Source organism: Zalophus californianus, chromosome 3 (genome assembly GCF_009762305.2).
Source record: "Zalophus californianus isolate mZalCal1 chromosome 3, mZalCal1.pri.v2, whole genome shotgun sequence".
Classification (NCBI taxonomy): domain Eukaryota; kingdom Metazoa; phylum Chordata; class Mammalia; order Carnivora; family Otariidae; genus Zalophus; species Zalophus californianus.
In genome coordinates, this window is record NC_045597.1 from 194,262,854 (window position 1) to 194,279,289 (window position 16,436).

Sequence of the window (16,436 nt, forward strand, 5' to 3'; positions counted from 1 at the left end):
ACTCTGGCTTAGGCTGGGTGCCCCTTTGAGGATCCTATGTGAGGTGGGGAATTTGCCTCAGTCCACAGTGCGGCCGCTGCACGAGCCCCGGACAGCACCACTCAGCACCCCGCTGCGCCCCGTTTCCATCCAAGCACCCTCGAAGACACGGCTGAGACACAGGTCAGCACAGGCTGCCGACAGCCGCACGAGCGCCGGTGCAGCCAGGCCCCTCCCGAGTGCGGAGGGCCGCCAGGAGGGGTGAGGCCACGCTGGGGCGCAGCCCACGTCGCGGCCTCCCGGCTCTCCAGGGCACACTGCGGGGGCCCAGGGTGAAGCAGCGGGACGGGGCAGGGCTGCTGTCACATACACGTCACCAAGGACAACGATCCAGAGGAAGGGCTGTGAGGACCGCGGGGTGACCAGACCGGCAGAGAGCACGGGAGAGAGGAAACTGACAAGCAGAAGAGGACGACCAAGCGGGTGCGTAAGAGAAAAGTGAGCTGTACCTAGTGTCACTTCCGAACGACACGCTAAAGGTGGAGGCAGCCAGGACACACACGTACACACAGAAGAGATGGACATGTCAGAACGAGCACCGTCACGCGGCCGGGTACAAGCTAACCGACAGGGAGCAGAGTGTGTGCCACGGCCGCCGGCCGCCCAGGCGGCTCGTGGGCGGTGGCTGGGGCCTTCTCCGACCCCTGGGCCCCGCGTCTGCAGCCAGAGCTTTGGGTCTGTGCCCAGCGGGACCAGGCGGGTACCCATGGACCCATTACCGACCCCTAGAGGGACGCCCTCCGTCCCAGGGGCCCCCACACGCCCCAGGCCCTGTGGGCTAGGCCTGCGGGCAGAGCCAGAGGTCCACGTAGCCCGGCCCGGACACATGCCACTGCACGGCCGCGCGACCTCGGCTGTCACCAGACACCTCTATACCCTGCTTCCCAGACAAACCACTGGTGGTCAGTGCCCCTGCCTCATGGAGATGTCCTGCGGGTTGCAGGAGCTAGTGCTGAGGGCCAGGCAGGTGGCACTAGTCTTACTAACTCTTGTTACTAGTCCTCGCCTCGAAGAGGCCCTGACCACACACTGGGGAAGACTAGCCTGAGGGTCTCCTACCCTGGTCGGCCAGCCAGCCCCAAACCCTCCAGCCTGGCCCAAAGGCTCAGCTCGCTGCCTTCCCCTCTGTCCACCTGCCTCACATGTCGCTAAAGGATGCTACTGTCTTCTGGCCCACCGCCAGCGCTCTGGGGACCAGCAGGGCTCTCCTGCACCCATGCGTGCTCTGTGTGTGGCCTCCAGGACGAACTGGCCCTCCCAGGGCAGGCTGCTACTCAGACACCAAGGGCTGGGTCCCCATCTCGTCTGGACCCCTCACCCTTGCCTGGGACACACCAAAGGAGCCAGCCCAGTGAGGCCAGCCAAAACCCCAGGGGCCTCACCCCAAGGCCAGATGGACTCTGCCAGAACAGGCTGGGGCCGTAAGGAGAAATGAGCCCACCTCCACACGAGGCTCACTCACTGAGGCCCCTCGGAGATGCTCTTGGCCAAGCGGCCCTCGGTCGAGTTAGGATGTGGCTTTTGCTCTGAGGCTCCAGTGACCCCAGATCTCTCTGACAACTTGAACTTGTGGGTCTCACATGTGAGGAGGGGTAGGGTGGTAGGTGGGGGCCCCTTGGGCCCATGTCCACAGCCTAGGATGGTGCCTTTCACTGTGCCGTTCCCCAGGCGCCAAGATGGCCAGGGTCTGACCTGGCACAGCCATGATGCTGCCCACAGGCTGTTTCCAAACCACTGGTCAGCCCTTAACCCCAGGCAGCCTCTTGAAGAACAGCCCTTGGCCTACAGGCAGCATGCCTTCGCACGGGCATGGGTGCCAGATCCAGGAACCCCAGGCTGGAAGGGTCTTCAACACTCCTGAGCCCCTGAAGCCTCTGCAGAGGGAGGTCTCACTGGATGCCAGCAGGTATGCCTGGGGTGGGGAGGGGTGATGGAGTGGCAGCTCGCCTGTGTAGGACCTACACAGCCACGTAGGGTGCCGAGCCCATGGGACATAGCCCGGGACCACTGATCGCTGCCCCCTGGTCACCAAGAGAACCAGAGGGGGAGCCAGGGGTACCATACCAGGACCCCCACTCGTGAGCAGGCACAGGACTCTCGGGATTTCTCTGGGCATCAGGTCACCCCAGGAAGGGAGCACCCTCACTCTAACCCCACTGGACACCCAGCCAATCCCTCAGATACAACTCTAAGGGGAAACGAGCAGGCCAGACGTGGGGTCCCTGGACCCAAAGCGGCAGCACCACTTGGGAGCACTGCAGATTCTCAGATCCCACCCCAGACCCACTGAGGTAGAAATACTGGGGTGGGACCACCTTGTGCGCAGAATGCCTGAGCTCACTGGTGCTTCACCACAGTCTTGGCTCACCCCACCATCCTGCGGACCTTTCAGATCCAGACCCCTGTCAGGCCGGGACCCGAGTGTCCCTCTTCCAGGGAGGCCCGACCCACAGCTCGCAGTCCTTAGCCCTTCTCTGGGACTCCCTGCAGCTGGTAGGGCATGCCTTTCCCCATGGCAGAGCCCTAGGGGTTCCTGCAGGCCCCCCCTTCTGGAAGAAAAACGCCCTCCTGCACAATTCCCTCTGCAGAGGACTGCAGGCTCAGGAGGGAGGCACCTCTCCCCTGAGCCACCTCCAGGAGCTGTCAGCCAGCATCTTGCCTCTGACCGGCTGGAGCGGGTGGGGAGGCCTGTGCCGACTCCCCCCAGCCACAGGGCTTGGGCAGCAGGAGCCCAGAAACAGGACCACCCCCAACTTAGCTCTGGGACATAGAAATTGATCCTCAAACAAGTGAGGACCCACGTGGGGAAAACTGAAAACGCTTTAAAAAGTTTTGTTGACAAAGAAAATGTCATAGGCTGTAAAATGATTTTTCCATGTCGATTCTTGCTCAGAAATCTTCAGCGGCCACCCCAGCCACAACACTGGCGGGCATTTTGCGTCCCCTTGGATTGTGACATGGGAGCCCCTGTGTTGGCCCGGCCTGATCTAACGGGCTGCGCGCCTGCACATGTCCCTGCGGAGCTCAGGTGGGGTGGGTCCTCGTCTCAGCCGGCTGCCAGGTAGGGGCAGAGGGTCCCCCCTGCGGCGCGTGGCGCCTGGTTGTTCTGCACCGGACTCTGACTCGCCGGCCACACACGGCCTTCAGTACACTTTAGACAACTGTGTGGTGACTTGTACCCGGTGCTTGTGACGAGTGTCACAAGGTGGGCATCCTGAGGCAAACGGGTGTGTTGAGAATCTGAAAATTAAACCCCGTGCTCAGCGTGATCCCACAGCTACGAGCAGGGGAATGGGATTCCGCTGTGCCCGTTGCAGACCCGGGCGGGGCTTAGCGGCGTCACCCACTGTGCCGCTCTAGAGCCCTCAGACCAGAAGGGAACGGAGAAACAATAAGAGGAGTAAGGGACTAAGGAGGTGAGGAGGTGAGGGAAGGAGGGGGTGAGGGGACAAGGGATAAAGGGGTGAGGGGGTGAGGGGTGAAGCGATAAAGGGGTGGGGTGAAGGGATGCGGGACAAAGAGCAGGGATATGGGGTGAGGTGCGGGCATGAGAGGGTGAGGGCTCAGGAGACGAGGGAACGCAGGGGTGAGGGTGAGCGGCTAGGAGCGAGGAGGCGCGGGCCTGAGGTAAGTGGTTAGTGGTGAGGGTCAGGAGACGAGGGAACGCAGGGGTGAGGGTGAGCGGCTAAGAGCGAGGAGGTGCGGGCCTGAGAGGGTGAGGACTCAGGAGACGAGGGAACGCAGGGGTGAGGGTGAGCGGCTAGGAGCGAGGAGGCGCGGGCCTGAGGTAAGTGGTTAGTGGTGAGGGCTCAGGAGACGAGGGAACGCAGGGGTGAGGGTGAGCGGCTAGGAGCGAGGAGGTGCGGGCATGAGAGGGTGAGCGCTCAGGAGACGAGGGAACGCAGGGGTGAGGGTGAGCGGCTAGGAGCGAGGAGGCGCGGGCATGAGAGGGTGAGGGCTCAGGAGACGAGGGAACGCAGGGGTGAGGGTGAGCGGCTAGGAGCGAGGAGGCGGGGGCATGAGAGGGTGAGGGCTCAGGAGACGAGGGAACGCAGGGGTGAGGGTGAGCGGCTAAGAGCGAGGAGGCGCAGGCCTGAGAGGGTGAGGGCTCAGGAGACGAGGGAACGCAGGGGTGAGGGTGAGCGGCTAAGAGCGAGGAGGTGCGGGCCTGAGAGGGTGAGGGCTCAGGAGACGAGGGAACGCAGGGGTGAGGGTGAGCGGCTAGGAGCGAGGAGGCGCGGGCCTGAGGTAAGTGGTTAGTGGTGAGGGTCAGGAGACGAGGGAACGCAGGGGTGAGGGTGAGCGGCTAAGAGCGAGGAGGTGCGGGCATGAGAGGGTGAGGGCTCAGGAGACGAGGGAACGCAGGGGTGAGGGTGAGCGGCTAGGAGCGAGGAGGTGTGAGCCTGAGGTAAGTGGTTAGTGGTGAGCGCTCAGGAGACGAGGGAACGCAGGGGTGAGGGTGAGCGGCTAGGAGCGAGGAGGTGCGGGCATGAGAGGGTGAGGGCTCAGGAGACGAGGGAACGCAGGGGTGAGGGTGAGCGGCTAGGAGCGAGGAGGTGTGAGCCTGAGGTAAGTGGTTAGTGGTGAGTGCTCAGGAGACGAGGGAACGCAGGGGTGAGGGTGAGCGGCTAGGAGCGAGGAGGCGCGGGCCTGAGGTAAGTGGTTAGTGGTGAGCGCTCAGGAGACGAGGGAACGCAGGGGTGAGGGTGAGCGGCTAGGAGCGAGGAGGTGTGAGCCTGAGAGGGTGAGGGCTCAGGAGACGAGGGAACGCAGGGGTGAGGGTGAGCGGCTAGGAGCGAGGAGGTGTGAGCCTGAGAGGGTGAGGGCTCAGGAGACGAGGGAACGCAGGGGTGAGGGTGAGCGGCTAAGAGCGAGGAGGCGCGGGCATGAGAGGGTTAGGGCTCAGGAGACGAGGGAACGCAGGGGTGAGGGTGAGCGGCTAGGAGCGAGGAGGTGCGGGCCTGAGAGGGTGAGGGCTCAGGAGACGAGGGAACGCAGGGGTGAGGGTGAGCGGCTAAGAGCGAGGAGGCGCGGGCATGAGAGGGTTAGGGCTCAGGAGACGAGGGAACGCAGGGGTGAGGGTGAGCGGCTAGGAGCGAGGAGGCGGGGGCCTGAGGTAAGTGGTTAGTGGTGAGGGTCAGGAGACGAGGGAACGCAGGGGTGAGGGTGAGCGGCTAAGAGCGAGGAGGCGCGGGCATGAGAGGGTGAGGGCTCAGGAGACGAGGGAACGCAGGGGTGAGGGTGAGCGGCTAGGAGCGAGGAGGCGCGGGCCTGAGGTAAGTGGTTAGTGGTGAGGGTCAGGAGACGAGGGAACGCAGGGGTGAGGGTGAGCGGCTAGGAGCGAGGAGGTGTGAGCCTGAGAGGGTGAGGGCTCAGGAGACGAGGGAACGCAGGGGTGAGGGTGAGCGGCTAGGAGCGAGGAGGCGGGGGCCTGAGGTAAGTGGTTAGTGGTGAGGGTCAGGAGACGAGGGAACGCAGGGGTGAGGGTGAGCGGCTAGGAGCGAGGAGGTGTGAGCCTGAGAGGGTGAGGGCTCAGGAGACGAGGGAACGCAGGGGTGAGGGTGAGCGGCTAGGAGCGAGGAGGTGTGAGCCTGAGACGGTGAGGGCTCAGGAGACGAGGGAACGCAGGGGTGAGGGTGAGCGGCTAAGAGCGAGGAGGTGCGGGCATGAGAGGGTGAGGGCTCAGGAGACGAGGGAACGCAGGGGTGAGGGTGAGCGGCTAGGAGCGAGGAGGCGCGGGCCTGAGAGGGTGAGGGCTCAGGAGACGAGGGAACGCAGGGGTGAGGGTGAGCGGCTAGGAGCGAGGAGGTGCGGGCCTGAGAGGGTGAGGGCTCAGGAGACGAGGGAACGCAGGGGTGAGGGTGAGCGGCTAAGAGCGAGGAGGCGCGGGCCTGAGGTAAGTGGTTAGTGGTGAGGGTCAGGAGACGAGGGAACGCAGGGGTGAGGGTGAGCGGCTAAGAGCGAGGAGGCGCGGGCCTGAGGTAAGTGGTTAGTGGTGAGCGCTCAGGAGACGAGGGAACGCAGGGGTGAGGGTGAGCGGCTAAGAGCGAGGAGGTGCGGGCCTGAGGTAAGTGGTTAGTGGTGAGCGCTCAGGAGACGAGGGAACGCAGGGGTGAGGGTGAGCGGCTAAGAGCGAGGAGGTGCGGGCCTGAGGTAAGTGGTTAGTGGTGAGGGTCAGGAGACGAGGGAACGCAGGGGTGAGGGTGAGCGGGTAAGAGCGAGGAGGCGCGGGCATGAGAGGGTGAGGGCTCAGGAGACGAGGGAACGCAGGGGTGAGGGTGAGCGGCTAAGAGCGAGGAGGCGCGGGCCTGAGGTAAGTGGTTAGTGGTGAGTGCTCAGGAGACGAGGGAACGCAGGGGTGAGGGTGAGCGGCTAAGAGCGAGGAGGTGCGGGCCTGAGGTAAGTGGTTAGTGGTGAGGCTCAGGAGACGAGGGAACGCAGGGGTGAGGGTGAGCGGCTAAGAGCGAGGAGGCGGGGGCCTGAGGTAAGTGGTTAGTGGTGAGGGTCAGGACTGACCGGTGAGGGGTGAGGGCTGGGGCAGGGAGAGCACATGACCCACGTTCATACAGCTGAGTGCAAGCGCCAGCTGAGAGATTTTCATGTGTCTCGCTTCTGCCACAGCAGCTTCAAGCAGGCGCTAAATTATCTCCTTTCTGAGGGGGAAGGAAAACGAGGTTCCAGAAGCTTCTGCCACCTGTCCACACTCACATAGCCAGCCAAGGGCACTGCCAGCCAGGGGCACGGCCCGGCTGCCCCGGGTCCCTCCCCGACCCCGCACATCTAGGACAAGACCCTCCCTGCGCCACACCCCACCGTCCGCTAGTTCCCGGGACCGTCCCCACCGTGGCTCCCTGCCCCACAGGGCTGGGCCCCATGAAGGAGGGTTGGGGCTCTGACCCCCATTTCCCCTCAGTGCCCTGGGCCTCCTCTTTCAGGCCAAGCCCACTGGGGCCAATAGGCCTTCATCTGGAACTGGGGGTCTGGGCTCCCTGCTCAGGTGCAGGGGTGAGGGCCTCATGAAGTTGGGGTGCTGAAAAGGAAAATCGGTGCCCATTCCTTCCCTGATGCCTCTCCCTGGCCACACGGAATTGTCCCCACTTTACCCAGGAGCTTCCTGGACACACGTGTTGTGGGTGAGGGGTGGGGGGCTGAGGACCAGTGAGCACCCCTCTATCCTACTGAGCTGCCTGTGGAAATGCAAACTTGAGCAAAACATCCACACACCCCCAAGCAATCACACTGGCTCCTGGAGGCTTCCACTCATCAAGGAAACAACCCTTGACGTGGGTCCTGTCCAGCGGATGCATCCGAGCAAGGGGCTCCCGGCCCAGAGCCTTCCGAGAGCAGGATGACGGCCCCAGCCAGCCCAGCTCCCTGCCAGGCCTCCTCCAGCAAGCCAGCCCCCCTGTCCAGAGTGGCAGGTCCCTACTCTGGGCCTGTACGGCTGTGCCCCCTGTTTGGGAGCAGCCACCTCCACCCGTGTTCCCTTGACAGGGACCCCAGGGAGGGTGAGCAGTAGCCTCTGGAAACATGAGCCCAGCACACAGGTGCCCACGTGTGCTTGCCTCCGGGGTCACACCAGCAGGAGCCACAGCCTGCTGCTGCTCCGTGGGGCCCAGGGCCCATTCACAGTGGCCATCACAGTCGTGACTCAGACAATCATGTCATGCCCCCCACCCCACCCTGGGGCTCCTTCCAGAGAAGGAGCGGGCCCCACCCTTGCCCCACTCCAGGCAGCTTAAAGGCTCAAACATCTGCTGGAAGCCTTCTGAATGCTCACTTCATCTTTCAAAACAGCTGTCCTGCAGGACCAACGCCATGGAGCTCTGACCACAATCCACCGGACCCAGGAGATGACCCTGACCCTCTGCTCAGAACAGAGTCTCACCGACGATCTTGATTAGGCACTTTGAGGCTGTCCACACCCGGGGCCTCACTGACCCTTGCATCCAGCAGGCACGGACAGGGGCCCCACTCAAGTCGGGGAGGCGGTCCCCTGCCCAGCAGCCCCTGCCTCTGGGGGCTTGGACCTGGGACTACACCAGTGAGCCCAGAGACCTACTGGGCCCTTCACAACTTCACTGCCCACCTACTTCCATAAAGGGTGTGTGGTGCCCAAAGCCAAGAGCACACAGCTGGAACCCCCAACCCGGCCAGGCGAGGGGCTGACGCTCAGGGCTGGAAGGCGCAGAGCATGGAGGCCCCCTGGCACGGCTGGTTCTTGTCTGCCTCCCGTCCTGGGGCCACCGCAGCCCCTCCCTCCCTCTCTTCTCTTTCACCTTTACAGGGAGTGGGGCTGGTGCAGCCAAAGGCAGCCTGGCCGGCCAGTCTGCATGCTCCCGCTCGGGCGGGGACGGGGTCAGCGCGGGGCGGGCGAGGCTCGGGGCGGGAGCGGGAGGCCAGCCAGTGTCTCCGGAGGGTGGGAAACTACCAGAGCAGCCAAAATCAAGAGTACGGGCAGAAGGGGCTCAGCCAAGAGGGAAGGGTGGGGGTGGGAGAGGAAGCAGCAACAACCAAAAAATAAAATAAAAGAAGTATTCCAAGGAAATAAAACTGAAGAAGATGGAGAAACAGGAGGGAACGGGGAGCGGGTGTAGAAGAAATCCAAAAAGCTGAAATTAAAGTCAGGGCTGTGGGACTGGGGAAGGAGAAAGGCCGAAATAAAACCACGGGGCACAAGTGATACCTAGGCATGTCCGAATCAAGAAACTGCCTGCAAAACACAAACAATTACAGGTTAGTGAGGGCGGCGGGGCAGGGGGCGGGGCGGCGGGGCGGCAGGGTAGCGGGGCGGCGGGGCAGGGGCAGCGAGGGGAGGGGCAGTGCGGAGAGAAGCTGCCTGCGGCCACAGCCCCACTCTGAGCTGGGGAGGCCGCGAAGCACGGGGCCTTGGAGCAGGAGGAAGTGAGGCCGTGGCAAAGCGTGTGGGCGGCTTGCAGCCCTCAGCCCAAGCCAGGCCCGGGGTCTCTGGGCCCCAGCGTCTCTGGGGAGAGAAGGGCCCACCCAAGCAGCCCATTACAGGGCTCCCAGGACATCAGCCAGGGTCCAGGAAGAGGAAGGTCCTGGGGAGGGGGAGCCTGCTGGCTTGGCCTGCCAGGCCGCAGAATGGCATCTGCCTTCTGGGTCCCCAAGATTTTCCTGGGGCAAGGCTGGGGGGGGGGGGTCGGAGCTGTCCTGGGGCTGTACCAGCATGGGTGGGAGCCAAGCCTGAGGCCAAAGCAGCTATGGGCAAGGTCTATGGTCCTGCCCCACGGACGGGCCTTCCCCTACCCTTGGCCCAGGGCAGCCTTGACCTCAGACAAAGGGCCGACTGACTCCAGAGCTGCCCTGTGGCCACCCTCACTTCCCACAATCCCCAGGAAGAAGAACCAAAGTCCCGTCAGTGATGGGGCCTCAGGCCTCTTGGAACGGGGGTGGACCTGCTTAGCCAAAGCCTTGCTGACCCGAGGTCCAGCCAGGGGCCAGAGCCTCCTAAGCTACCCGGGACTCAGCGCAGAGCCAAGGCCCCTGCAGGTCTCCCCAGCAGCTGGGCTGGTGGGACAAAGGGAAGACTCAGAGACACGGTCCTCCGTGTAGGGAGACCACATGGGGCAGGAAGTTCGGAAGGAAAATACCCACCCCCACTCACTGGGGTTTTGCCCCCCACTCCCTTGCTGCCCCAAGAATCTAGAAGTTGCCAGGGCGAAGGAAGGGTCTAAGGCAGGGGGAGTGCTGAGCTCACTCAGCAGGGCACATCCCTCCCGGGGCCACCCTCCGCTCTGGGGTCCCAGGCCCCACACATCCCTGCGGGCAGCTCCCACGTGGGTGGGTGCCAGGCCTCCTCTGATGCACTCTCGTGGTCAGAGGAGCCCCTGAGCTGGCTCACCCCACGGTGCCCCCAGCTTCCCACTCTGCCAGGTGGAACCCCAGCCTGCTCATCATAGCGACACCACGCGAGACACCTCCCGGCATGCTGCACCCCAACTCCTCCCTCCCCGGGACATGAGTGCAGGGGCCATTCCTCTGGAAGGTTTCTGGGCAGGGCTGGGACCAGAGTCACAGCTGCCCCTCTGGGGGTCTCTGACTGCTGGCCCCCCAGCTGCCCACATGGGGGCTTCCCTTAGAGCCTACCCCTCAGGGTGTCCACAACAAAGCCAGGCTCCGCGGGGGCCCACGAGTCAGGACAGGACCTGGCGCCCCAGGACCCTTGACCCTTATGGATCTTAGCTTTCCTTGCAAATGCGGGGTCCCCCGGTGCCCTCCAAGCACACCCAGCCCTCAAAAATGTTTTTTCCTGCACACACTGCCACAGGAACCCGTGAAGACAACCAGAGTGTGAGCTCCAAGGGTCAGCTCTCAGTGTCTGCCTCCAGACCACGTCTGCCCTTGGGAGAGCCGTCCAGGACCCTGGAACACTCTCGTCATTTCCTCAAGGCCCTGGAGTGCAGCATCTCAGACACAGCCAAGCCCACGTCCCCACCAAGAGGGCAGCTCTCGGCAGTTACGAGCTGCCCACCCCCCGTCAGTCCCCAGATGCCACCCCTCACACCCCACCCCCACCCCCCGCAAACCCCAGCAAGGCTGGTTTGTCAGGGGCGGCGAGGGCATCCCCGGGGGGCTTGCACACCCTGCCCACTGCCCAGGTGCGGTGGAGCTGGGACTGCCCCGGCTGCCAGGTCTTGGACATTAACTGCAAGCCGGACAAGGAGCAGCCCAGGGACAAGGAACACGTGCCAAGCAGTGCCTAGAGGGCACACCTCCACCCTGGAGGCTGAACCGCTGACCCGTGTGCCCCGGAACCTCCTCCAGGACCCCCAGCCCGAGGCCCAGACCACCCACAGCAGTGTGGCTGGGGACATTCGGGCCTGCTTGTCTGCCCACCACCCCTGCTGTCCCCCCCGAAACTCCTGAGGACAGAACCCAGCTCATCCATCCTCAACTCCCACTGCCCCTCGGCCAGGTGACCAAATGAACAGGCTGGATGAATGTGTGAGCCAGTGATGGGACAACATGCAGACAAACACACCAAGGAACCTGGAGGCCATGAGCCTCCCCTCCTGGCACCCCTCCTGGAGGTGTCAGAAAGGCAGGCCTGAAAGTTTTGAGGCTAGACACATCCTAGACCTTACAAAGCCAGGTGGCCTACGGGCATGGCGGGCTGAGGACACAGCCCAGGTCCTGACCTGGACCCTGTCTTCAGGGAGCTGGGAACAGAACCCACTGCCGCCCGGAGGGGACTCACCGGTCGTCCTGGGCCGGGTGGATGTAATCGGAGGACAGGATGTTGAGAGACAAGATGTTGGGGTCGATCAGGGACTCATCAGTTTCTGGTGTGTTTCGGATCCGACCTACAGGAAAGACCACAGTGCGGTCACCCCCCAGGAGGACAGGCGGAGGTGCTGGGTCCCTGCCTGGGCTGGAGCTCTGGAACAGTGAGGCCACATCAGGGAACCGACTCCCCACGTGGCCACAAGAGCACCAGGCAGGGAGGCCGTGGTAGCGTCTCTGCCAGCCCGGGTGTCAGCACTCAGCGGACCACCCTGGCATCGTTCCTCCTGCAATCTCAGTTTCTAGTTTCTCAGCCATAAATAACTCTCTCAATGTCCATCTCTCTTGCACCCAAGTGATAGGTTCTAACCACCCAGCCTAGAACGCACAAGCCCTTGTTGGGAAAAGAAATCTTAGCAGGATAAGGAGAAATGTTCCCTCTTCTCTTTATACTGGAAGGAAGGAGGGAAGGAAGGAAGGAGGGAAGGACCATCTGTGCCATAAATCTCTCTGCAGGGTACACTTCCAGCCGAGCCCCCTGAGACGCCCCCTCCTGGGGTGGCGGCTCCTGTCTGGGGAAGGCGCCATGACCACAGTGAGTCCGGAATCCCGCTGGGGGCTTTGTGCATCGTTTCTCGCCTGGTGGTGTTAGAGACTGCAGCACTCCGCTTCTTCAAGGAAGAAACACACACTAAGTTTTCTCCATGAAGCCGTACAGGAAGCACTGGCCTCCTGTTCCCCATACGCAGAGGTGAGGCAGAGCCCAGCATCGGGCCAGGATCCTGTGTCCACGCACGCTGGAGCTGCCTGCCCCACCTCCTGGGAACTTCTTGCAACATTTGGGTTCTAGGAGAAGGCAGGTGTAGGCTCCCCCCAAAGTGCTCCCAGGGTGTGTCCCCCATAGCTGAGTGCCCTGCAGCTCAGCTGTAACGAGAACACTCGCTACAGTGCCAGCCTCAGCCCTCCTCGGCCCCTGGGGTATGTGCGTCAGCAGCGCGCGCTGCCCGTTTGGTGTGGCCAGGTGCTCCGCTGGCAAACGCGATGCCCGGGAGCCCCCGTCAGGCAGAGACGTCCCCTCGCAGGCCTGTTTGGTTTAGGAGGCCCAGAGAGGCAGTGGGGCCTGGAGTTCACACCAGCATCTCCCCACCTCCTTTCAACAACACCTCTCCTCTGCCCACACATGGGACAAACACTCCTGTCTGCATTTGGTCCGTGCGTCGGCTGGGTACGTGCTTCATCTTTTTAAGTCGATTCCATAACTTGCCCTAAACAGCATCTAAGATGAGGATTTGCTAGCTTGCTCCAGCCTTTTACGATTTGCGTGAAAATACAATGTCTAAAATAAAAGCACTTGTCTTGGGCCCCCAGAAGCTCAGGGGTCCACAGTCCTGCACTTTGGGGCCCAGCACGATGAGTCTCCTGGTGGCATCCCTGTGACTGTACCCTCAGGGCCCCCCTATGAGCCCCAGGGACAGCACCCCACAGGGGCTCCCCTCCCGGCCACAGAAAGGCCCGGGAAGGGGCTTCCAGAAGGATCCATCAGCTCCAGGGCAGGGGAGGGACGGAGAGTTGTCCACGCGCTTGAATGGAAGCTGGGAAGACGAACTTTTATAGCTTGGCAAAAGAAACACCAGAGTTCGGAGTGTGATGTCGTTGAAGGAAAACGTCTGGTCTGTGGTGACCGCTATGAGCTGAACCGTGTGTCGTCCCCTCCCCCCCAAAAAGGATGTGTTGTGGTGCTAGCCTTCAGGACCTCAGAACGTGACTTTATTTGGGCTAGGGTCTTGGCAGATGTCATTAGCTGAGATGAGGTCATGCTGGAGTACGGGGGCCCTAATCCAGGTCCTCCTAAGAAGAGGCCACATGATGGGTCCCCACCCGAGGAGCACCAGAGAGTCCCCACAAACCAGCAGCAGCAGGAAGAGGCAAGGAAGGGCTGCCCCCTACAGGCTTCAGAGGGAGTGCGCCCTCAGCCTCAGGCCTGCAGGTCTGTGGCAGGACCCATCTGTGCTGTTTGTGCCAGCATGGGACGCCAGCACGGCGGTTCAACAGAGACTGGGCATCATCACCCTAGCCCAAGCTTCCCTCTCCAGGGGAGGGCCTGAGGCACGGAGAGGTTCCATGACTTGGCCAAAGTCACACAGCAACAGGGGCAGAACTGGGGTTAAACTCAGGCATCTGGCCTGGACAGGGAGTTGGTGGAGTGGGTGGGGTCCATGGTCTTCCTGCCAGCCCAGCCCCAGCCCCTAAGGCAGCCCCCACCCATCTCACTCACCCACGACCAGCTCTCGAACTTCCTTCCAGCGGATGTGGCTGCCTGTCTCATGCAGCAGGGTCACGGTAATCCGTCTCTGGATGCCCTGCCAGCACCAGGAGAGAGGATGTGCTCAGATGGCCTGAGGGCCCCAGAGCGGGGAGCGGGCAGGGGCAGGGAGCGCCTCGCACCTGGTGGAGCAGGAAGGTCCCCATGCACGGCATCCCCCCGCGGTGGTCCACCACTGCAGGAATGTAACTGCAAGAGAGAGATGGAAGAGGCTAGCCCCACACCCCAGTGCTCCCCCACACCCCTGCGCCCCCCACGCCCCTGCACTCCCCCCACAACCCTGCACCCCCACACCCCTGTGTGCCCCCGTGCACCCCCACACCCCTGCACTCCCCCCCACACCCCTGCGCTCTCCCCACACCCCCGTGCACCCACACACACACACCCCTGCACCCCCCGCCCCTGCGCACCCCCACACCCCTGCACTCCCCCCCACACCCCTGCGCTCTCCCCACACCCCCGTGCGCCCACACACACACACCCCTGCACCCCCCACCCCTGCGCACACCCACACCCCTGCGCTCCCCCACACCCGTGCCCCCCACACCCGTGTGCCCCCACACCCCTGCGCCCCCACACACCCCTGCCGCCCATGCACACCCAAGACCCCCATACCCCTGCACCCCCACACCCCTGTGCCACCTGCCACACACCCCTGCACCCCACACTCCTGAGCCACCCCCACACACCCCTGCGCTCCCCCACACTTCTGCACCCTCCCACACCCCTGCACCCCCCCACACCCTTGCACCCCCACACCCCTGCGCCCCCCCACACCCCTGTGCCCAGAGGAGCTGCATGGTGAGAACAGGGAAAGCATCCCCTCCCTGTGGCGGAGAGGAGGCGCTCCAGTCCCCGGAGGCCAGTCAGTTGGGCAAGGAGACACAGCGTGCGACACCTCGACCACCCCCAGGGCCCTTGGGGATCCCTGTCCCCAGCAGGCATGGGGACTCACTCGCCATTGGCCTCCAGCTCACAGATCTCGAAGTAGACCAGCAGGTCGTACTTGCAGTGGCAGGGCCCGGGGCAGGGCCGCGCTAGTGTGCTGAGCTTGGTGGCGGGCACTGGGGGACGACAGGAGAGAGGCACCCATTGGTGGGAAGCCATGTCTGCCACGTCCCGGCAGGGGCGGGACGCATCAGGGCAGCACGGGCACCTCGCTCCCCCAGGGGTGGACTCAGGAGAGCCTCAGGTACCTGGCTTGGACAGCGGCATGACCCTTGGGAAGTGGCGGCGCGAGGGCCTCAGGGGGCTGTGGAGAGAGAGGTGGCTGCAGGTGGGGTCTCCGGGACCCTGAGCTGGAGCTGGAGCCAAGGCCCAGGGCTGCGGGGGGAGCTCAAGGCGCTGTCTGCTCCAAGCCCTTGTCTGCCTCCCTGCCTCCCAGGGCCCAGGAAAGGCCCCAGGCTCAGGCCCTCACCAGCCTGGACAGGGGAGGAGGCCCCTGGGGAGCCCAGACCCTGCTGGGGCGGCCCCACGAACCCACGAGAACTGGGCGAGGTCAGACTCTGGTTCTCCGTCCAGGGGCTTCCAGGACAGAGCCTCCCTTGGCACCCCAAGGACAGACGAGTCTCATGGGGCCAGATGCCCTCATGGCCTTTCCCTTTCTCCAACACCCTGGACGCCCCACGTAGCTCCGGGTCCTGTAGGACAGCTGAGAGGGGGATGGAGGTGGCAAGAGACTCCCGCTGCCTGAGAAGCCTCTCTGCGGTTCTCCCTGCGCCATGTTGGGGGTGGGAACGGCAGAGGGGACACCCAGCTCACCCACAGAGCCCCTGGGAAGTCACAGGGGATGAGGGAGATGGAAGGATGTTCCCTCACTCTGCCTGGGGTCCAAGGACTCCAGGAGACCAGGATAGGTGGGCCCCTAGGGCGGCATTCTCCATGGGCACTGTGCCACCCTGGCCATCCCCCCACCCAGCCCCTGCTTCCCTGGCCCTAAGACTCAGCCCACAGATGCCGAGGTCAAGGTCCAGACAGCAATACTCTTTAAGAAACTCGCGGCTCAGTCCTGGAGGGACGTCTCTGACTTGCTCTGGGTCCTGCTGACCCTGGGTGACCGGCCGCCCCGTCCATGGGGAAGGTGGGCATCGGGAGGCCTGTCTGGAGCAGGGTGGCTTCGCTGGCAGGGAGGGGGAGAGGGCCCGCACCCTGGAGGGCAGCAGGGGCCTGCATCAGAAGGTCTGAGAAGGGCCCTCCGACCTCCCCCCGACCCCGACCCAGGGCTGCTGACCTGAGCACATCCTTGCAGAGGGGTGGGAACGGGTGCTGCTGGTAGTGGCCAAAGACCTCGAACACGATGGGCTGGCTCTTGATGTACTCAATGAAGGACTTGGTCACCTCCACCGCAATCTGGTGGTTGAGGAGCGCAGGCAGGAGGGTGAGGCCACCCGCCACAGGAGAGGGAAAGGAGGGTTGCAGAGGTGAGTGCTCAGCCTCCCCGGAGAACTGGATTGGAGACCCTGACTGGGCCCGACCTCTGCCCACGAAGAGGTGATGCTCCTCCCTGGTCCTTCCAGCCACGCCTCCCCACCCGTCCCACAGCCAGGGGCCAGACCCCCGAGAGTGCCCTTTCAGAACACCAAGCTCGAGAGGGGACAAAGGGCAGGGGGCACCTCTGTGGCCTGCTGTGACCCCTCCTGGGCCCTTGCCCACTCACCGAGAGGTGTGGGTTGAATTGTGCCCCCCCACCCCCATTCCTATGTTGCAGTTCTAACGCCCAGGACCCGTATTCAGAGAGAGGGTCTTTATAGAGGTAATCCCAAGTTAGAACGAGGGCATCAGGGACTGTTCAGGCCACACACCCACAAGCCACACTGCCCAGGGTCTG

At 63.6% G+C, this 16,436-nt stretch overlaps 1 protein-coding gene across 21 annotated transcripts in view; it reads right to left on the minus strand.

Annotated features, from left to right (window-relative positions):
* KIF1A (kinesin family member 1A) overlaps nucleotides 1-16,436 on the minus strand; it is a 99,971-nt gene that overhangs the window by 12,208 nt on the left and 71,327 nt on the right. For 6 of the 21 annotated variants that reach the window (XM_027590356.2, XM_027590351.2, XM_027590350.2 and 3 more), the window contains 8 exons: nucleotides 15,840-15,958; nucleotides 14,806-14,861; nucleotides 14,565-14,673; nucleotides 13,732-13,798; nucleotides 13,562-13,646; nucleotides 11,261-11,366; nucleotides 8,726-8,752; nucleotides 489-512 (listed from right to left, as the gene is read on the minus strand). In XM_027590356.2, coding sequence (XP_027446157.1) covers nucleotides 489-512; nucleotides 8,726-8,752; nucleotides 11,261-11,366; nucleotides 13,562-13,646; nucleotides 13,732-13,798; nucleotides 14,565-14,673; nucleotides 14,806-14,861; nucleotides 15,840-15,958 — 593 coding nt within the window. The remainder of the gene's footprint in view (nucleotides 1-488; nucleotides 513-8,725; nucleotides 8,753-11,260; nucleotides 11,367-13,561; nucleotides 13,647-13,731; nucleotides 13,799-14,564; nucleotides 14,674-14,805; nucleotides 14,862-15,839; nucleotides 15,959-16,436) is intronic. The other 15 variants (XM_027590364.2, XM_027590352.2, XM_027590349.2 and 12 more) reach the window with 3 other exon arrangements.